A 20,148-nucleotide genomic window follows, 5' to 3' on the forward strand; every position below is an offset into this window, starting at 1 on the left:
AAGAGTTTGATGTTACAACTGCCCAGATCAGTGAGTTTTCAATGTTATGTCAGAGTCATCTCATACTGGGAAGAAATTACTTTTTTTTTTTTTTTTTTGAACTTTTGCTCAGACAAGACTCATAAATACAAGGTGTCTGAATAAATGGCAAAAGGTGGTTTTGAGGCTGAAGTCAAGAGGAAAGCCCTGAGCCCCAAGGTTTGTGGGGCGATCAAAGCGGTTCCAGGGGTCAACGAGAACAAGGCACAGCTTTGCATGCTGGCTCCTTTAGTGTGGGAGCAATGGCTGGACATTCGGTATTTATCTGCTGGTTATTGGGAAAATGAAAACACAAGGTGGTTTTGAGGCTGAAGTCAAGAGGAAAGCCCTTAGCCCCAAGGTTTGTGGGGCAATGAAAGCGGTTCCAGGGGACAGCGAGGACAAGGCACAAGACTTAGTGCATTTGTAAGATTTTATTGCTTAAGCATTTTCTGATACATTGTTAAAGGAAGCTCGTTCAACAGATTATCTTTAGTGCAATCAATTGGATTAAAATTTATGCTGCAGCCTTCCTGCATGCATATCCAAGTACTCTAAAACAATAAATAAAAATGAAGGACAATGGAAAACAAGAGTAGGGAGAGAAGCTTTAAAACCAGGAAACCTTAGAAATTACTTTAATTTAACCACTGATACTCTGTAAAACAAGAGCATCCTACAAGTGGTAAAAAATCAAGCAGAAATCTATGCTTTGCCTGATCCTATTTAAAATAAGTGCTCATTAGAATGGGAAGAACATAAATTTCCTGATGAAGAATGCACCAAGCTGTTTCTGCACTCTAATGTCTTCATTTGACACTTTAAAACCACTGGAGTGTTCAGTGTTAGGGCTGAGGACCCTGAGATTTTATCCTTGGTAGCAACAGAAATCATGGCGTTCCTCAAATGCACGAAGGAGGTTGCTACTTGGTCTGCAAACACTGCAAGTGATTCACTGGAAATTGGTGAGAACGTGTGAGCGCTCTCAGGATCTTAATAAAGCATGTGAGCTGGAGTTGCATACTGCTGGATATCTTCGTATGGCAACGATGCAGTTTAATGCACTGATTAAGTTTTTAAAATAGAGCTGAATGATCAGAGGTAGAAGTACAGGACACGAACTTGGATAAAAAAGAAATAAATGGAATATGCATTGCATCAAAGAATTGAGAGGACAAAAGAAATTTCGAATGTAAAGCCCTCATCACTACCAATTTAGCCTTGGTAACATTCAATTAGGAAAAAGTCATTTCATAGCTCAGTTTTAGGTATTATGAAGTCTGCCCTTGAGAGGTAAGTAGACAAGTGATAGTGTTAAGTACTGTTTGCATATGCCATGGAACAGCTGCTTTGTTCTGGGTAGATGCAAGAGAAAAAGTAACAGTATCTGGAAGAAGAGAGGAACAAAAGTAGTCTAAGTAGAACTGGGAGCAGAAGAGAGTCAAAGCCAGCAGCCATGGAAACCTAAAGTAGTGATCTGCAGTGACACAGTGTTCTGTACTACTTTGGAGGTAACAAAAGTAGAAGAGCTCTTGTACATAATTTTCATAGTACATTTGAAAAAATTTCACAAGAGTAATTAAAATGTGCTGATTGTGTAAAGCAGGACAAGGTGCAGTGGAAGGTCAGGTCTGCTGCTGGTGTGAATCCTGGTAATGTGACAGGCTCCTGAGGAGCCCCGTCCACGCTGGCTGGGGCTACTTACCTTACTTAGCTGTTTGTAAGCTTGCTACTGTGATTTGTGCAATGAATGTTTTAGTGTTTTAGAGGCTAGTTTTTTTGTTGACGGTTTTCATGGAAGAATGGTATTAAAAAATAAGCTTTTAAAAGCAAGTCAATCTTTGTGACCCAAAGTAATTTTTTTTTCTCAGTTTAGAACCATTTTACTTATTTTGCCAACAAATAAAATTGTCCAGTTGAAATTTTTACTATCTATACCAAACAGCATAATTCTTACAGACTTATGTGGTGCAAAAATGTGACAAAAGTTTCATACTAATTATTTTTCCATTTATCCAGAAATAATACTTTGAATGCTGCTTACTTACAAATTGCCCTCTCTGTTGCCTTGGTAATTTGAATGTCTGGGTACTCGGTGATGATAGGTGACAGAAAATTTGGTTGCTGACATTGTAGCTTGTGTACTGTGCTGATATCAGACAACAAAGCCGAAACAGTTCTTAGTCTCCTGGTCTTTCTGCTTACCTAGAGTGCCTGGCAGACCTGTGATCATGAACTGTTAAAAGCAGGTGTAGATTTTACTTAGCTTTGGACTTTGCCTTACAAGCAGTTTCAGAGACGTGCAACAGCTCGCAGCGTGGCGAGTGAAGTTATCCAGAATTCAGTTCAGAAGATAATCTTAAGACTATCACCACAAACTTACTGTCTATGCACTAGATCTTGGACTAAATAATTTGAGAGTCATTTTGTTTGGCTGGAATTAATGCATCGCTGAACTGATATAGGCTGTTCACGGGCTAATAATTTTGTTAAATTTTTTCTTAACTAGAAGGAAATGATTCAACACAACACTATTTCCTTATTTTGACCCAAGCTTGGCTTGGTCAGCTTTGATTTTGGAAAGCTAAATGTAAGCAGGTAGAATAAAATGACTGAGTTACTGGTAGGAGTGAAGGGTTTTACAGTAAATACGTTGCTTTGTGCTTGCATTTCTGAAGAGTGAAATCATAGAATCATCTATGTTGGAAGGGACCTTTAAGATCGAGTCTGACCATCAACCTAACAACTACCAAAATTGCTACTAAATCATGTCTCTACAGTTGAGTATCATTAATCAAATGAAATATGTTTGCTTTCAATTGTCTGGTCACTTTCAGTCTTATTCTAGGCTCTGTGTACAAACTGTGTGACGCTGACATTATTAGGGCTAATTCAAATTAGCTATTACCTAAGAGGCAATAGCAGGGGTTGAAGATTGCAAAGGAACAACAGGAGCTGTCAGTATTTTGATGGGTGTTGCCTTCTTTAGAATAGAAACTAAAGTAACTTATCTCCTACATGAACTATTTGAGCCAGGTTTTTATATTTTCATATATATATGTGTGTGTGTGTATGCATATATATAAAATCTGTGCATACATATAAAATTTGCCTGTGTATATATATTTGTGCATACATATGTTTATATTTATGCACACATATACACACGCACGGAAACAAATGTTTTGATTGGACCCGAGGAGAACATGAAATGCTGGATTTTTCAGTCAGGGTGCACTATATGACTGTCTGATAACACACACACACTGCCACGAACTCCATAAATTTTAATGGCAGAGCCTTGAGAATTTTACACGGACTGTGTATCTGCTCATTAAGTTGTTGTTGACTTCATTGCAAAAGAAATTTGAGAAAACAAAGACAGTTACCGTTATATATTTAACAAGCAGCTGATCCTGCCTTCTGCCTGACTTCAGAAAACCAAATACATGCTCAGCCTGGCTCAAAGGAGCAATAAATGTTGACTCTGACAGTAAGGTTTTACTTAAAAAAAAAAAAACCAAAAACAACCCCAAAAAACAACCAAAACCAAAAAAAGTTAAGTGGCAGTGTAAAAGCAGTCAATATTTAGGATACTTGATTGTTTAAAAATAAACATGTACTGTGGGATATTGTATCATAAAATAAGGTCACTTGTATGATAAAGCTGTCATTGACTGTACACCAGAATGCTGAAAAGGATGTGATTTCAGTTTCCAATGACATAGTATTTTTCCTTTTTGAAAGGAACTCGTAGAATACTATAAGCACCACTCTCTCAAAGAAGGCTTTCGAAGTTTGGATACTACTCTTCAATTTCCATACAAAGAATCTGAAAACTCAGTGGGACAAAGGAGTAACAGAACAGGTGGCAATTGTGAGTGTTACAATTTTTTGTATATTATTTTCTGACATATAAATATTAAAAGGAAAAGGTACTTTGAACATCTTCATTTTCCATCTTTGACATATAACCAATTAATATGGTAATGCTTTTAGCTAGGTTTTTTGAAGCTAAGCAGATTCAGATCTGCCAGGAGGTTTATAAACATGTCTAGCAAGTTTGTCTTGCTGCCAAACTTAAAATCTCCCTGATATTCAAAAATCTATTAGGCATGCTGGTGAGAGATTAAACTGCATCCTGCCTCCTTTTTTTCAGACATTTGCATACATGCAGCTACAAGTGTTAATAATATCTGTGACAATTTCTAATCCTTAAAAAGGGATTTAAATAAATCAGTCTTGTAGTGTAGCCATATGAAGTAGCATCTTAGTAATACCACATAAACTTGTCAAAAAACTCCCATTAGATTTACCGTATCATAATTATTTTTATGCCTGCCTTTTAACCTTAATGTTTATTACAGGTCTGTAAGCTTCTGAAAGTTAATGAACTAGTGTACAATGTAAATAGCAGTTAAAAAGTTTTGAAGTTTAGAAATAAATGGAGAAGACTTACAATGCATGTGGTATCCTTTATTTAACCTATTGCAGCTTAAGTGGAAGTTAGCATGATTTTTAGGACGCGTACAAGTTCAATGTTAATGATAAAAGCTACCACATGGCTGGCTTCTGGAAAGTATATAATCTTTCTGTCAAAGAGGAAATATTAGATTTGCAGTGCTGCAGACAGTGGCTGTATCTTTGTACTGCAACAGATAATAAGCGGAAAATGAAAATTAATGGGGATTTTCACAATATGAAGGGTGCTGTGAAAGACCATGGAGTCCAGTCTAGTCTTTGTGATGATGAAGCTGGCTGTGTTACTTTCATTTGCTGTGTTTGTGAGCTTTTGTTTACTTGCTTGCCTCTGTTCCATAACATTTCTATAACTTTGGAGACTTTCTTTGTCTCCTAATTAAAATGAAAATAATTCAGGACAGATGATTGTAAGAAACCAATGTGTCTGTGCATTTCATTTACTCTGTCACTATCTCCCAATTCCTCTTCGTTTGTGCCATTTCTCTTTTCTTTCAGTGCCTCCCCAGACTTCTGTCAGTTGTCTCCCTGCTATGCTGTATCTCAGTACATCTCTATTCTTGGTGAATTTCTCTCCCATCCTTTCTTCCTTTAGCTTGTGATCTCCCTTTGCTTTTCTTCCTCTTGCCATTTCTTGTGCTTTCCTCATCCTTTGCCTCCTCACAGCATTGAGGCTTTAATTGTTGAGAGAATATGCCCAGTTTACTTTACTTTGCATTTGTTTTGGTTGTTATTGACTGTGACCAGAGCCAATTTCTTTTCTTTCCTTCCTTAGGCCAGTTAGAATGTATCTATACTGTCCACCAACTTACTAGTCTGCAAGAACATTAGCTAAATCATTTCAGACTTTACAGGATACAAGACTTATAGTACATCCTCGTTACCTTCAGTCTGCATACAAAAGAAAACATCTCCTTTAACAAGACCTTTTAGACAGTATGTGGAAGAACAAGAGAAGTGAGTGTGGGATGCTCTTATTTTAGTCTAGGGGATGAGGAAGCGCATCTCTGCTACATTAAACATCAGCTATTTAATGTTATAAACTATGCTGGTGGGAAATGGCAGGTTTTGTCTTAGGCCAAACTGATCAGAAAACCCTCTCAATTCTCAGACTTCTCGTATAAAATCTGAATAGATTTCCAGAATTCTGCTATCCTATCTAGATTGACTCTGGATGACACTTTCATTTAATGGATTTGGCAGTTTTCTTTTAAAGTGTTAGCATGTCCCCATGAGTGTGTGTTGTTGGGTTTTTTTCTCTTTTTTGTTTTTTTTTTTTTTTTTTAAGCAAAATTTCCATGATTAACACCCCATCTGTGAGTCACGCTGCTCAGTTTTAAAGCTATCCTGTTAGGTTTAGGGACTTGATGTTAGAATAACTATATATCTAGGCTTTGTGAACACTGCTGGGCTGAATTTGGAAAGAAGTTGGTAAAATCTGGGCTGCAGTCTTGTTTAGTAGAGGAAGCCAGTAAGTCATGGGGCAGTGGTTGGACATTGATTTCACTTCACAGCCCTCAGTGAGAACTACCACACAGCTGTTTTTTGACCTCTTCCCACTTAATCTGAGTGCAAGTAAAACAGTTGTTGAAAGGAAGCCAGAGAAGTCAGCTGAAGAGAGAGGGGCACTTTTCCTCTTTTTTTCTTCCAGTTGTGTACCTACTTAGTGTCACACTCACCATATTTTAACAAGCACGGGGTGGAAGGTACTGAATGCAATGGACTTTGGCAGTTGAAGCTGATTTTAAGGAGGTTTTGTGTTTCAATTCAGTATTTTGCACTACACTATTCACATGACTATCTGGATTTTTTTAATGAGGCCATCTTTTCAAAAGGCATCAGTTTCTTATTCAGAACCGCTGGTCTTTAGCATATATAACTGACAGAATAAGTGGGCAAAGTATTTCTGAAGAGCATGAGTTGAACGACTGTAGGCTTTGGCAGAGTTGTATCATTTTCTGCTGCCAAAGTCTTTGAGCTGCTGTGAAATTGAATGGCAATACCAAATTAACTTCACTTTCTAGAACAACATGATTATATTCATTTTTTGTAGTTGTTACATTTTCATTTATTCATTGAAGGAAAGAAGATCAAGTGCCATTTCAGTTTACTTATAATTTCTGGTATGAATCATAATAAATCACCTTGTAACCTATTAAATTATCAGGGAATTTGATTCTCCCTTCAGCATCTACTAGATTTTTAGAACAAAAATCTTCATTTTATGGGGATAGTTAATTTGACTTTCCACTTTAATTAGAACTTTGCTTTTTAGTCTCATAGTCTTGCAGAAGTCAGCCACTGTTCTGATAGTTATTGTATACTTTTAACGTGGTTGTAAAAGCTGTCAGACATTTACTTTCCTCAATATAGAAATTCAAGTTAATTAGGAAGATTTCTGGGGAAATGGTACATTCTTTCTTCTTAATTTTTCGGTCCTAGTCTTTTCCAGACATAGTATGATCAAATTTTGTTTTGCTACACAGAATAATACTAATTCTTACATTAGATTAGAGGGATGATCGACCTTTTAATGAAATAAAGGCAAAAATGGAAGAAAAGTTGACATTCTTCTACAGAATAGTTTTTGGCACTTTATTCCAATCTGCTGATGCAGGGCACAATCATACCGAGAAATCTGAGTCTTTATGATTTTAATATAACCTAAATTACAAAGCTGAGTACTATTTGAGTGACTGTTTTTCATCACCTGTAGACTAGAAGTAGGTATGTTAACTACTTACATCACATCATTTTACTACTTAATGCATTAACTGTGTAGAAGTATCGGTTAATAAAGTAAAATAAAACAAATGTCATCCCAACCCTTAAGGAAACAAAAGAACTTGGCCTTTCTCCTTAAAAGCCAACACCAAAACCCTTATCAGTGACATTTAAAAATAGACTAGTTATCTTCAGAAATCTAGTAGGATTTCCTTGCCCACATAGGTTTAGTTGTCCAGAATTTCACGTGTAAAACCAAACCTCCAGTTATATCGGACAGAAAAATTCTCAAAAAATTAAGATAATGTATGGACAGGAAAGAACCAGCCATCTCCTATAGGGCACCTAACCTGTCTTTACTCCTGCACCCTACTTTTGCACACTATTGTTGTATTTCTGTAGAAATAAAGGCAGTTTTTGTGTGTCTAAGAATGGGCACGCTACTTCAGTCAAGTTGCCCTTTCGGTTTGTGTAACATATTTCCATACAGAGCTGTCACCTGGGGTTACTAGCTCCAGTATAAAGGAGTTCTCCAGGTAACCTCATGCATTTTCAGAAACTCCATTTAGTATTAGAGGCGGAGAAACACTCATCACTGTGAAGGATCAGAAGGGAGTTTCTAGTGCACAAGAGGCCCTGGAATATGTTTCTTTTGTATTACTTTGAGATACTAACCTAAACTGCTTTTGGTTTATATTGTGGTGGTTTTGTGTTTTTTGTTTGTTTGTTTGTTTGTTTTTGTTTTGTTTTGTTTTGTTTTTTTACAAATAACCCATAGCTTATGAATGTTACAATATAGCATGAGTATTGTTTAGTTTATTTATGCTGGTAGTTTCATTGTCGCAAATGTATCTAAACTCATCCAGGTAAGATGCACAAAACTATGATTACCTCTACCAGGGATTCTTTTTTAATTCCTTGCATAAAATAGTTCTAGTTGTCATTCCTGCAAATAACCATTTTGAAGCAAAATGTTTTTGTTTCATGTGTAGTCAGAAGAATAGATTCAGGCAAGCAGCTGTATGTGGTGAATATAGTCCCGCTACATTTTTAAGGAATGCTCTAGGTCAGTAATTAGAGATATTATTGGGCATCATTTAGAAGCTACGTTATCATTTATCCAGTTGAGGATGGACTTCCCTTTCTGAATCACAGCTGGGAGCAAAAATCCCAACTTTATTAGATTTTGTACACTATATATCTTCATTGCCTCTTCAAATGAGGGACAAAATGTGAGAACAAGTCAACAAACTGTAGTTAATTTTGAAGCAATTTTAGTTCATTTCATCTAATTTTGTATTTAAAGATATGTTGACCCTAGGGTTTTTGGCAATAGAGCAAGCGCACCTCTAACCTTTCACCTGAGGAAGTTGTTACAGGGACTAGGATGATGTGCTGGTACTGCCTAGGCCAAAATTAAGGTTTTTTTGCTTGCTTAAGGGTGTTCTCTCAAGTCAGGGAAAACTGCAAAGATGAGCAATACTGTTTGGGCCTTAGAGGATGTAGTTTAGCTGTGGAATTCCTGTTGATGTTAATGATTATCAGGGCAAAATGCATACTTTTTCCCATGCATATTAAGAGACCTCAGTTCAACTGGTACTTAGACTATATTCCTAATTAAGGGTGTGTGACTAGTCTTCCTGGGCTCTAGAGGAATTCTTATGTATGCATGAGTTCCTGCTTTTGTACTGGTAAGAAGTGGGGCACACAAAATTGAAGAAGAAAAAAAATTCTGTTAAATCTGAAAATATTTGCAAGAGTCTGCAGTTTTAATTTGCTTCTCTGAAACCCTGAATGGGTGTCTTCTTCCTACTTTACTTTTTGAAAAATGCAATTGTTAAAAATTAAATCATAGATCCAAATTTTCTAGTTATTATAGTCAATTTCCTTCCAGACATCCTTAGTAGGGAACCTTAGTTTCCTTATTATCAATGAATTATATAGTTAAAAAACTATTATTTAAATCTTGTGCCAATATTTCAATGTTCTTTTGCTTTTCTCTTTTTCTCTTTCTTTCTCTAAGCCCCTTCTTTGTTCTGTGGGTTTTCTTTTGTAACTCCTCCAGACTACAGCTTTGTTCCCCCTTCCTCCACTCCTTTCTGGTCAGGTACTGCGTTACTGCTTTTATATTTCTTCTAAATTTGTTTCTGTTGTTTCTGTGTGCAGCAAGCGAGGGAAGGGACGAATCTAATACTTCAGTTCTTCTCTGACTCCAAAAACTGAGTGATTACATGTTATTCTTGAAGTGTAACAAAAATCAACTTTTGAAAAAGTGTATATTGCAATAAGCAGTTTGAATAGGTGTTGGAAAGCTCAATACTTGCAGCAGATTCAATCAACGATCACTTAACCATTAATTTGCTATGTAGTTGACATCTATATATTTTAATGTATTTGTTCAAATGCACGATCCTGAAAATTTTACTGCTTATAAATAATATATTCGTCCCATCCCTGCAGCAAACCGTACTGCAGCAGCATCCTAGAATACAGTAGTTTTTTTGTAGAAAATGCTTTCTTTAAATTCTGCATTAACATTGTTAATTAATTTTACCCATCTGTTTTCTAAATGTTGTTTTCTTTATTCTCATTTAACCATCTCTGGCTTTAGTAAATGCAAACATTTTAAACTAAGAGACTGCATAAAAATCCTTAAAGTAGTAGCAGTGATAGTCTCAATTAGCGTATCAGTATGGCTGTGACTTGCTCTGGTCTCCAAGACCTAGTCTTCAAAGAAGTGAACTGCACCGCTGGACAATTCAAGAGGAATTTTGCTAGTAGGAAGGTAAATGCCTTCGAGCACATGAAAGGAGCCACTACAGTTGAGAACGCAGCATCCACTCAAGTTGCACGGACACAGCTCTGTGTACAGGGGGTGGAGGACTTGCCTAGGTTGTGCAAATCAGGATTGGGGCTGGCTTTTGCGATAGGGAAGGGGAGGTGTCTAGCATGCACAAACACAGATGTAGTCATAATCTAGATCTGACTAGGAGATCTGAGTAGGTAGTATGTTTTACACCTGCCCTACAGAGGCCATCCAAATGGCTTAGTGCTCGGAGGTGGATTCTTAAGGCTTTGCATAGTTTCTAGAGGGGAAAAGGGTGTAGGTAGCAGCTCGATAACAGAATGGCTAGTGTGCTTACTTGTGCTGAGAGTGTCTCTGATGAGCCCACCCTGAATTCATGGCAGGGGTTTCAATTTCAATGTCCTATGCCGCTTTTGAATATTTTGCCCCTCAGTTGTTCACAGGTTTGGAGTCTGTTTCTTCCTTTTCTGTCTCCCTTACATATAGATTTTTTTGAGGCAGATACTTTTACTTCCTTTCATTGACTCAGAATCTAAGCTTTAAGGCACTCTTCCAGTTGACATTTACTTATGTAAAATACACATCTGTAGAAAAGATGAATAGAAAGCCATGCTGGATAGCTGTTTACCCTGTGGTCATGACATTCAACTGGAATGCCTGAAGCACTCACCTCCTTTGAATTGAAGAACACAAAGTAGTTAAGTTTTGGTGCTTTTTTGTAGGTAAATACTGTGAGCTTTTATCATTTTGGGTGAGGATAGAGGATGACCTCTTGCATTCAACTGCACAGTACTTGATCGTGAAGTCCGTTTTTACTGAAACTGGTTATCAGTTCCATGAAAACAAAATTGTGAAGCTGCCTACAGTGATAGAACAGCAATCAACACGCAGGGTTACTTTAAGCCTTTCACACATTCCCATATAAGGTTTCAACAAATTCTAATTATATTCCTTTTTTGCTATGAAAAACCACTTTATTAGAAAATTCTTAAGTAACTGTAACAGTAGGTAAGGATTCAGTTACTTGCATATGACAATATGCTGTATAAAGTATTTCTTTTTACAAGTACAAAATATTAAAGGAAAATATTGATTAGTAATAATTCAAGCTTAATTTAACCCGTTTGAATGGGGTTTCATATTCTGATAGATAGGCTGTGTCATATGTTCTTAGTAAAACCATCCTTTTTAAAATAGCCAAAGAACTTCCTTACATTAAATGAACAAATACTTATTTCATGATATTACAAGCGTTATTTTCAAAAGGATCTTCAGAGCTGGCTTAGTTCTGCTGATATGGAAGTTGGTAACACAGGAGAAGGGTTACGCTGACTACTGAGCGCTACTGGAGGTGCTGCCCATGCTTGTATAATAACACTGAGGTTTGGTTAAACGGTGCGAGTAAATGTACATTGCTTCAAGGAGCATGGAAACTAATGCATAAGAGCAACCCTTAGGGGCTATGGCTGCAGAATTATGAGGAGGCCATACCACAAGGAGAGAGAAACAACTACTCACAGCTTTTATATAATGTTACATTTACCCTTGTGGAATTTAAGCACAGGCAGAAGGGTGAGCTAGACCAGCCTGCCGTGATCACATGGGGCCTCTTTTGTTTGCATCCTAGTTCCTTCCTCAATGGCCCAAACTAGTATTAAAATTAATTTGCAGCACATCTATCTCACTGTCAATGAGAAACTTTTCCAACATACTCTAATGTGAATCAAAGCTGACCTAGTTCCCTGCCTTTTCTTCTCCTGTTTGCAGAAGGAAAGGCTAGGTTAAGCAAAAGTGTATTTTTGTCATTCACACATGTACCTTTTACTCAACTCCCTCAGATTTCTCACTGTTTCCTGTTAATCCTCTGAGTATCTCCCTCCTAATGCACAATGTTTATTTATTACTGCTTTCTTAATAGCTTTTTTCCCCTCGCTTTTTCTTTTCCCCCCCTCTTTAATTTCTCATTCACATTCTCCTGTTGGGCACTTTCTTTTCATCAGTCTCTGCTGTTAATGCCATTCTTTCTCTCCTTCCTCATTCTCCCTGTAGCGATCCTCTTTCTTTTCTTCACTCAGTGTTTCTTCTCTCTCCCGTCTGTACAGATGTCCTTTCCACATGCTGACTGTCTTCCCTCAAGTTTCGTTTATCTTGGAACAGCTCTGATTGGGAATTTAGGGTTGATGGTCTCTACTCAAGTTGGTTTTGTGACTATGTCACCAGAGAGATATGGCTAATATTTTTTTTCCAAAATTTGCACTGTCATTTTCTTGTATTCCATCACTCATCTGGCTTCCTTTTATAGATTGCCTATCATGAGCATCACTTTTATTTGAAAATATGGATATTGGATTCTAAATTAATCTAAATTCTGCCTCAAGACTTTTGGAGATATATGGTTTTGATTTCTCTTGCTTCTTTCTGCTTTTCATTCCTGGTTTCACAACTTGAAAAAGAGAAGTCCTCTTTTCCCCAAGATCTGCCTCTCTTTCTTTTTCTGTCCTGATTTTCCTCAGTGTTTCACCTCTTTATTATTCTTTCATGCATTTCTTCCCTCCTTAGTTCATTTCTTCCCTGTTTTCCCAAATTTGTTCATCTTTGCCTTGTGTAATTTTCTTCCTTGCCCCATTATCACCTTTCTAGAATCTGAAATGATACCCTGCTCCCCAGAATCACTCCTTCCATCCTGTGATGCTTCCCCAAATCTGCCAGTGATATTGCTGCACACCTAGAAATGGTTACTGACCTTACAATCAATAACTGCTCTTTTTGTTTTTTCTTTCTCCAAAACAATTGCTGGCCATGATGTCCTCTTTCCTTGTAAAATTGATTACTGAAACCCTGATAAGGTATAGGACATAATATTCATGTCAGGATCTAAACAGGTAGCATCTACATCTGACTTAGAGGGGAAAAAGTATGTTTGAACTTTAATTTACTTAATATATCACCTAGATTTTTACATCATCTTTATAGTGTAAATATAAGCAATAAATTGAGATGCTGATTTTCTTTTATATGGTATCTTATATGTCCTGTATCAAGTATCTGATAAGTATACTCTACATAAGCAGTCTGAAATGTTGGACTAAACTTTACTGGCATGGTATAAAAGAAGGTGCCAAAACCAGATTTTTAGGCTGTTTTTATAAAAAAATAGTAATTTAAACATATTATTTGTTGTTATTTTAAAATAAATTGTATCGTCTCTGTAAGCTAAAAATATTTGAATATATAATGATTGTCATATATTTAATACTGTTATGCAAAATCCTCTGTTTCTATGAAATGTCCCCAGTAGGGTCAGTAGAAATCTTAAATACAAGCAGAGGTGATGCTGTCAAGATTTTCTAGCTCATTTGCCATGTTTTAGGGACATGGTTTAGGAGTGGTGGTGTTTTTATCAGGGTAGGTTAATGGTTGGACTTGATGATCTTAAAGGTCCCTTCCAACCTCACTGATTCTATGATTCTATGATTTTGTGTTCCTAATTTAAATTAAAGGCAACTAGCTATGAACTTTTAGTATTACATTGTTGAAGGCATTGCTAAGACTAGAATCTTAATCCTATTTCCTAAAGACGATTGGGAATTTCTAAGAAATTGGAAAGGACTCTAAGAAAAAAGATGATTATATGTACATAATATCAAGTCACCCATCATGATCATATGATGAATTCTTCTGAAATCTTTTCAGTAGGAAGCCTGCTTGTGCTCGTAAATTCCTATCTACAGTGACTTACATAGGAAAACAACTGCAAAATAAAATGGCATTAATGGAAAAAAATTTAAAAAGGATGCTTTGGCCAAATAATGCAACTACAAAGGGCAGTAGAGTAGTAAGTGTTTTTTCTAAACTGCTCAGGTCAAAGGCCTTTATCTCTTAGGTGCTATGCCCATTTTCCGCTAATTGGAAGAGTCGAGGGTTTATTTTGCAAGGTTGGACATTCTACATCAGGGTTAAAAATGTAATTTCCTGTAAAATTATTTGGGAGAGGGAGGTTGGTTTTTGAAATTATTTTTTTAACGTTTGCTTTTCAAAAATATCTCACAACTATTTATTGCTTAAAATGTCTGGGCTTTACAGTGGCAAAATGCTTATGTATTGATGTAGCTTAAAATTTTTAACTATTAATTTCACTGAAACTTAGGGAAAAAATCAGAAGGATTTTTTTCTTCATGAAAAGTTTTGTGGAATAAATTCATTGGTGATTTACAGAATGCATGCCTGAAAAGAGTAGATTTACATCAGCCAATGTTCATGTGGATTGTAACAAATGATCCATATGAGTTTCCTGTGGAAACTCTTTACTTTTTTGTTCATGCTGATGTTGGCTTACAATTTTAAGCACATTAATATTTAACTTGGAAGTTGTTTTTGAAAGAACAGCACCTTATTCTTTGTTTTGCTTCATTAGAGGTTTAAAGTTAAATCAACTGTAAATGCTAATAATTCCTTTGGAAAGAAACTAGTGACCTGTAAAATATGTTGATGCATGTAACTGGCAGCAAGTTTTATTATGTAGCACAAAAATACAATAATTGCAAATGTATTTAGCAATTTTGGTCTGGAAGATACTTTATACAATTCATCTAGTTTGAGGTTTTTTGTGAAAATAAAAATAGCTATTAAAAATCACATAAAATACCTTCAACTTCTATACACCATTCACCTTCTTGATCTGTGTAGTACAGATGCTTTCATATTTGCGTAAAATTAATGCCAGTGTATGTAGTGAAATAATTGTTTTATATTTACAGTACTGCTATTTACATTACTTTAGTAGCCTTCAATCAACAAATGCTAATAATATCAATGTCTGTTTCATTTCAGTGCTAAGCCCAAAGGTGATAGGCATTGCCATAGCCAGGTATGACTTCTGTGCAAGAGACATGAGAGAACTGTCCTTATTGAAAGGGGATGTTGTCAAAATTTATACAAAGATGAGTGCGAATGGCTGGTGGAGAGGTGAAGTAAATGGAAGGGTAAGGTGGTTTGGTCTTTTCTTTCTTTGTCTCATTTCTGCCTTCACTGACAGTGATTTTGGTTTTTTTTAAAAAAAAAAGGTGTGTTTCTACATCATAAACCTTCTTTGTATATTTAAATTCACAAGATACAACACGTTCTCATCTCTGTTTCAAAGGAGCCAGGCAGAACTCTTGCCAGGCAGCTTTCCTAGCATCTAAATTAATTGGTTATTTAATGTGACCTACCAGGCTGAATATTTGGGCAAGATTATATGGTTGGAAAATAACCCGGATTAATAGTACAGCTACAGCTGGAGTTTCTTGAACTGTGTTGCACACATGTATTCGGGGTCAAAAGCTCTGGTTTCTGATGCTGTGGAAGTCTGTTTAGCAGTTTAACACAGAGAGATTTCCACACCTTTCTGCCAGATTATAATGCAATGGAATCAGCCACCTTTTTTATAGGAGGCTGTTTCTTTGATCTCTAAAAATGTGGCTCATATGAAGTGGCATATTTAGCAGGGATTTTTACAAAGTCACTTTGCACTGCACTCTTAGACTTGCATGGAAGTAAAGTTTCAGTTTTGATCTATAAAGGCTATATTGTTTCAATCTTAGTATACTGCTTTTTAATGCAGATTAGTCAGAAGTATTTAAGGCTGCTGTTTCCAAGTCAAAAGGGCTGAGATGCAGGCTCAAGAAACATAAGGTGAAAGAAAGTAGATCGGCTGGAAGCTGGGAATGAAAATTGCAAGTCTGGTTGAAGTAGAAGTCCAGATTTACTGCTTTATGCAATTTGGAGAACTTGGTTTTTAATGTACGTGAGCCTGGTTATGATCTTCAAGTGAAATGGTCAATTACGCAAGAAGAAATAGGGAAGCAGAAGAAACAGCAGTCATCCTATATACATTTCACATGTGAAAAAAAAACGAGAATCTCATTCTAATGCAGCTACCCACATCCTAAGGGATGCCCTGTTATATACTAGCATTCTTTCTGATAGCTTTCACGGCCTGGACTTCAGATCATAAGCTCACCTCCAGACATGTTTTGGCAAGGTAGTCTAAAACAAAATTCATGCAGTTACTCCTTCCAATCATGCTCTAGGTTTGGTTTTGAGGTCTTCCGTGAGTGTTAAATTGGCTTAGGTATAAAGAAGTCTGAGTGAAAAACTTAAAGCAAATAGATAAGACAATAAGAAATAGATGGCATTGCTTCCCTATATGTCTTACATAATCCTTATTTGACACATCATTAATTTCAGAATGGAGACAGCATTATAACTTATGAAGTGTAAAATTCTGGACTCTCCCTTCCAGTTCTGTCTTATTTATCGCTCCTGTTGGTAGTAATGGAATTTAACTCCATGTAGTGCAATCAAAATAGTCTCTATTTCCTTTGTAAGGATTCCCTGGACCTGACCGAAGCCTGTTAAATATTTAACTGCTCGTTCACAAAATAGCAGCATCCTGCCTGTAGTAAAACTACTTCTGCTCTTGAGATTTCTAGACTTTTTTTCTGAATGCTTAGAGTTCCAGTTTGGGCGAAAGTTTTTTTTTTGGGGAGGGGGATTTAGTCTCCAAATTGTCATATCTGCAAGTTATTCTTTTATTTAATGTACCAAGCCTAACTGTGGCAGGTCAGTCAAGTTTATCTTTGTAATCTTATATTTACTAAACAGACCTGTCCTTGTTTTGCATAGTTCGGCCATTTAAAAAAAAAACCCCACGTGCATCTCACGTATTATTTTGTTCTGCTTTTTCCATTTTTAGGTGGGCTGGTTTCCATCAACTTATGTTGAAGAGGACGAATGAATTAAAAAAACTTTCCTCTGCTGACCAGCAGTTTCAGGGATTTAAAAGATTTAATATCTTCAAGGTGTTATTGGTGTTGTTAAGTATTTAAACAGCAGCATTATTGTCTGTCTGAACCTTCCAGTCTTAATGTTGGGATTTATACAGAAGTTCGTGCTGACAGATTATTACCTTGCCCAGAGCTGTGCAAGAAACAACCTGCTGGTTTGCAGTCACTGGGGATCAGTACAAAGTCCAACCCTTACCTTCCCAGAGGATGTCGGGAAAACAAATTTCTTTATGCTCCTTTTCATTTCACCCTGTACTACACCATGAATAGTAGCTATGGCTGAATATTTAATAAGTCTCTTTTCTTCTAGCTAGCATCTGTGATGGTACAAGGAGATGAAGGCTTATTATTCCTTATCACTGCGTGCAGAAAACAGAGTTCAGTCATTCCAGTGGGCATAAAGTATAGTCAGTAGACTTGTCTTGAAACATCAAACTACTTTACTTATCACCTAACAAACAGTTTTACACTCGCAAAAACGTTCTGAAGGAAATATGAACGTAGTAAACACAAGTAGCATTCATGCATATGTAATTAGTTAACTGACTACTTTGAGGTCCTGCCTAAACATTTAACAGTTTCTTTAAAGACAACATTTTAAAAAGGTGTAGTGATGTGGTATTGCTTGAAAAAGCATCCACAAAGTGGAATTGTGGGATCCTTTATTTGTCATCCCAAGTCTTTTTGTGTGAGGTTTTTTCATTTAAGCAGTTGACCATAAAAGTTCAACTGAGGATAGTCGTGACAAGATGAGTTTTAAAATTTTCAGCATTAACATTAAATAAATATTGTAGACCTATTCTAGAGGAGCATATGCTAATGCGAGATGATGCCACTTCTCAAGAACAAAACTGTTTATCTTAACCTCTTGATTGATTCACATGAACTTTGATGCTTCCAACTCTAAGCCGTCTTTTTCTAGTTAGGCAGGAGTTTCTAGGACCTTTTGTGCTCTTGTAAGGTAATGCAAAGGGAACTTGCAGACTACTTTGTGCCCTTTTCTCTTTTGTTCCCTGGGATGTTAACGGCAGTTCAATGAGTGAGTTATTGCACTGTTATGCACATCCTCAAGGAAAACTGTATCTAGGTTAGCTAGCGTGAATCAGCAGGCCTTGTAAAGTGGTGTCCACCCCTTGGTGAGGCAGTGTTTGAATATATTTTTGGAGGGTCAGCAGTGCTGTAGTTATAAGCTACAATAAATGTGGGTGATGTTTTCAGATGTCCAGTTTCAAATATTTAGATAAAGTCTAATCTGGCTTGAAAAACTTCTAAGAAAACAAAATGCATTTTCTTTCTAGGGTAACATTGACCAATCAAGACAGTTAATTCATCCCGTCCCACGTGCTCTCTCTTGCTTTTCCCTGTCCTTTTTTCACACAAGCATCTTGCAGTTAGTGTGCACAGACACTGCGTGAGTTAACACTGCAGTTTTTCCCACTCTACAAGCAACATCACTGTTCATCCACAGACCAGAATCTGCTAGTACATATTTCAGATTTTTTGCTGTCCCCAGTATTCTTTGCTTTTTTCTGGCCTCCTGGCCATCAGGAAGAACCAAGCACAGCATAGAGGATTCACAGTAGTCCCCTTTGTCTCTGCAACCATTTTACCCATCAGCTACACCTAGCATACACTGCTGTGTGACCAGGTGACAGAGAGGATCTTCTACTTAGAAATCCTCCACTTGCGAGATTCAGCCTTGCAGATGAAACTCTGCTGATGCTCTAACTCTTCAAGGATTTACCTCAAAATTGTGTAAACTGTGATTGTGTTGAGTGCATTACTTGATAGAACAATTGAGACCATTTGTAAATATGTAGATTATGCATAAAACATATTTTGTAAATTACGTGTACAGCAGTGTAGACTAGGGTATACTGTCTTTGATCACGTTTTGCCATGCAGTTTTGTTGTCTATTGTGAGCTTGATCCTGTATTCCTTAAGTAGACAAAGTTGATTCTTTCACAGTTTTGCCTGCTCAAGGGGTAGAGGAATAGGCTCTAGGCCTGTGAAGTGTTTAGTGCTTTGCTGTCATATAGTTCTGAGAAGAGGCAGTTTAATTCAATACGTGTTTAGAAATACATCAGTCATTTTCAGCAGCTTGGTTTTAGAATCATTTTGAGTAGTCTCTCCATCCTAAAGTTGCTGTAAAGCTTTTAAGCAATTTCTGAGTCCAGTAATCAGCCTTTGAGAAGAATGAAAGCCATAGCTGAACTTACTTTTGTGGCATAAATTTACATGTCATTGTCTGTGTTTAATGCCCTGTATTGATTGAGTTAATGCTGCATCTTAAACTATATTTTGAGTACCAAAGACTTCCTAAATATTCTGGAGTGTCTCTTTCATGTGCTGCTTTTGCCTGTATGGAGGTTCTGTTGTCATGCAATAATGGAGTTACAGTACTTTAATTTGTACTATTTTGTAAATATGTTAAATATAATAAAATGGTTAATTTTTTGTTTAATGGTATGTGTCCAAATGCGTAGTCGGCTAGTATGAAGGTGGTGCTTCATTTGTCTAACACCTTCTCATTGTGAGCAGAAGTTGGTAATGTTCCGTTTTGGTTTCCCAGGTTTGTATAATCCTTGTTTAGCTGTAAAACTGAGCTGTCCATGTAAATGGGATAGTATAGCTTTCCTGGAGAGCTTTTTATTGTTGGGATACTTTGCCTTCTGCCACATCCAGGAAGCTAGTGGGGTTTTTTGTTTTGTTTCTTAGCTATAGAGAACATTGTACAATCAGTCGTATACTATTGATATTTGTCTGTTACAGATGATACTTGTAGTTTTTTGAGAAGTTCTTAAAAAGTTCCCTTTTATGTGTCATGTTTCATAGCAATGTCCTTTCTTTTCCATCTTTTGTTTTCTCCCTCTGTCATATGTCAGTTAACATACAAATTCAGGTTGAACTGAGCTCAAATCTGAGAATATAGTCTCTGTCTAATTTCGTGGGCTACTTGATAACCTTTTCATGGTGTAACCCATTCCTGCATTTTTTACAGTATAACATTCATTATTAATATGTTTATAAAAATACTTCCGGACAGGTAAATTAATTCAGCAAGGTCAGTGATGATACAATTGCAATGTTGATTCATTGTGTCCCTTCTATTTTTCAGTAGCAGAGATTTTCTTGTGGAACTGCCCTTCTAACAGATAATTATTAAACTTAATGAGGCATTTGCACATCTCTACAGATGTAAGGCATAATTTTCCTGTCACCCATGAACATATCACATAACTAAGAGTCACACCTAACATAAGATGCAAAAATGTTTCTCAATTAAATTCTCT

The 20,148-nt window shown here is 36.6% G+C and overlaps 1 protein-coding gene across 1 annotated transcript in view; it reads left to right on the forward strand.

Moving 5' to 3' along the window:
• Nucleotides 1–16,805, forward strand: part of VAV3 (vav guanine nucleotide exchange factor 3) — a gene marked incomplete at both ends in the record, with an annotated part of 175,846 nt that extends 159,041 nt beyond the window's left edge. Inside the window, 3 exons of the mRNA XM_082484521.1 lie at nt 3,766–3,895; nt 14,858–15,009; nt 16,764–16,805. Of these exons, the coding sequence (XP_082340647.1) occupies nt 3,766–3,895; nt 14,858–15,009; nt 16,764–16,805 (324 nt within the window). The remainder of the gene's footprint in view (nt 1–3,765; nt 3,896–14,857; nt 15,010–16,763) is intronic.
• Between the last annotated feature and the right edge of the window lie 3,343 nt (nt 16,806–20,148).

This window comes from Vanellus vanellus (assembly GCF_965231255.1).
Source record: "Vanellus vanellus genome assembly, chromosome: 5".
Taxonomy (NCBI): domain Eukaryota; kingdom Metazoa; phylum Chordata; class Aves; order Charadriiformes; family Charadriidae; genus Vanellus; species Vanellus vanellus.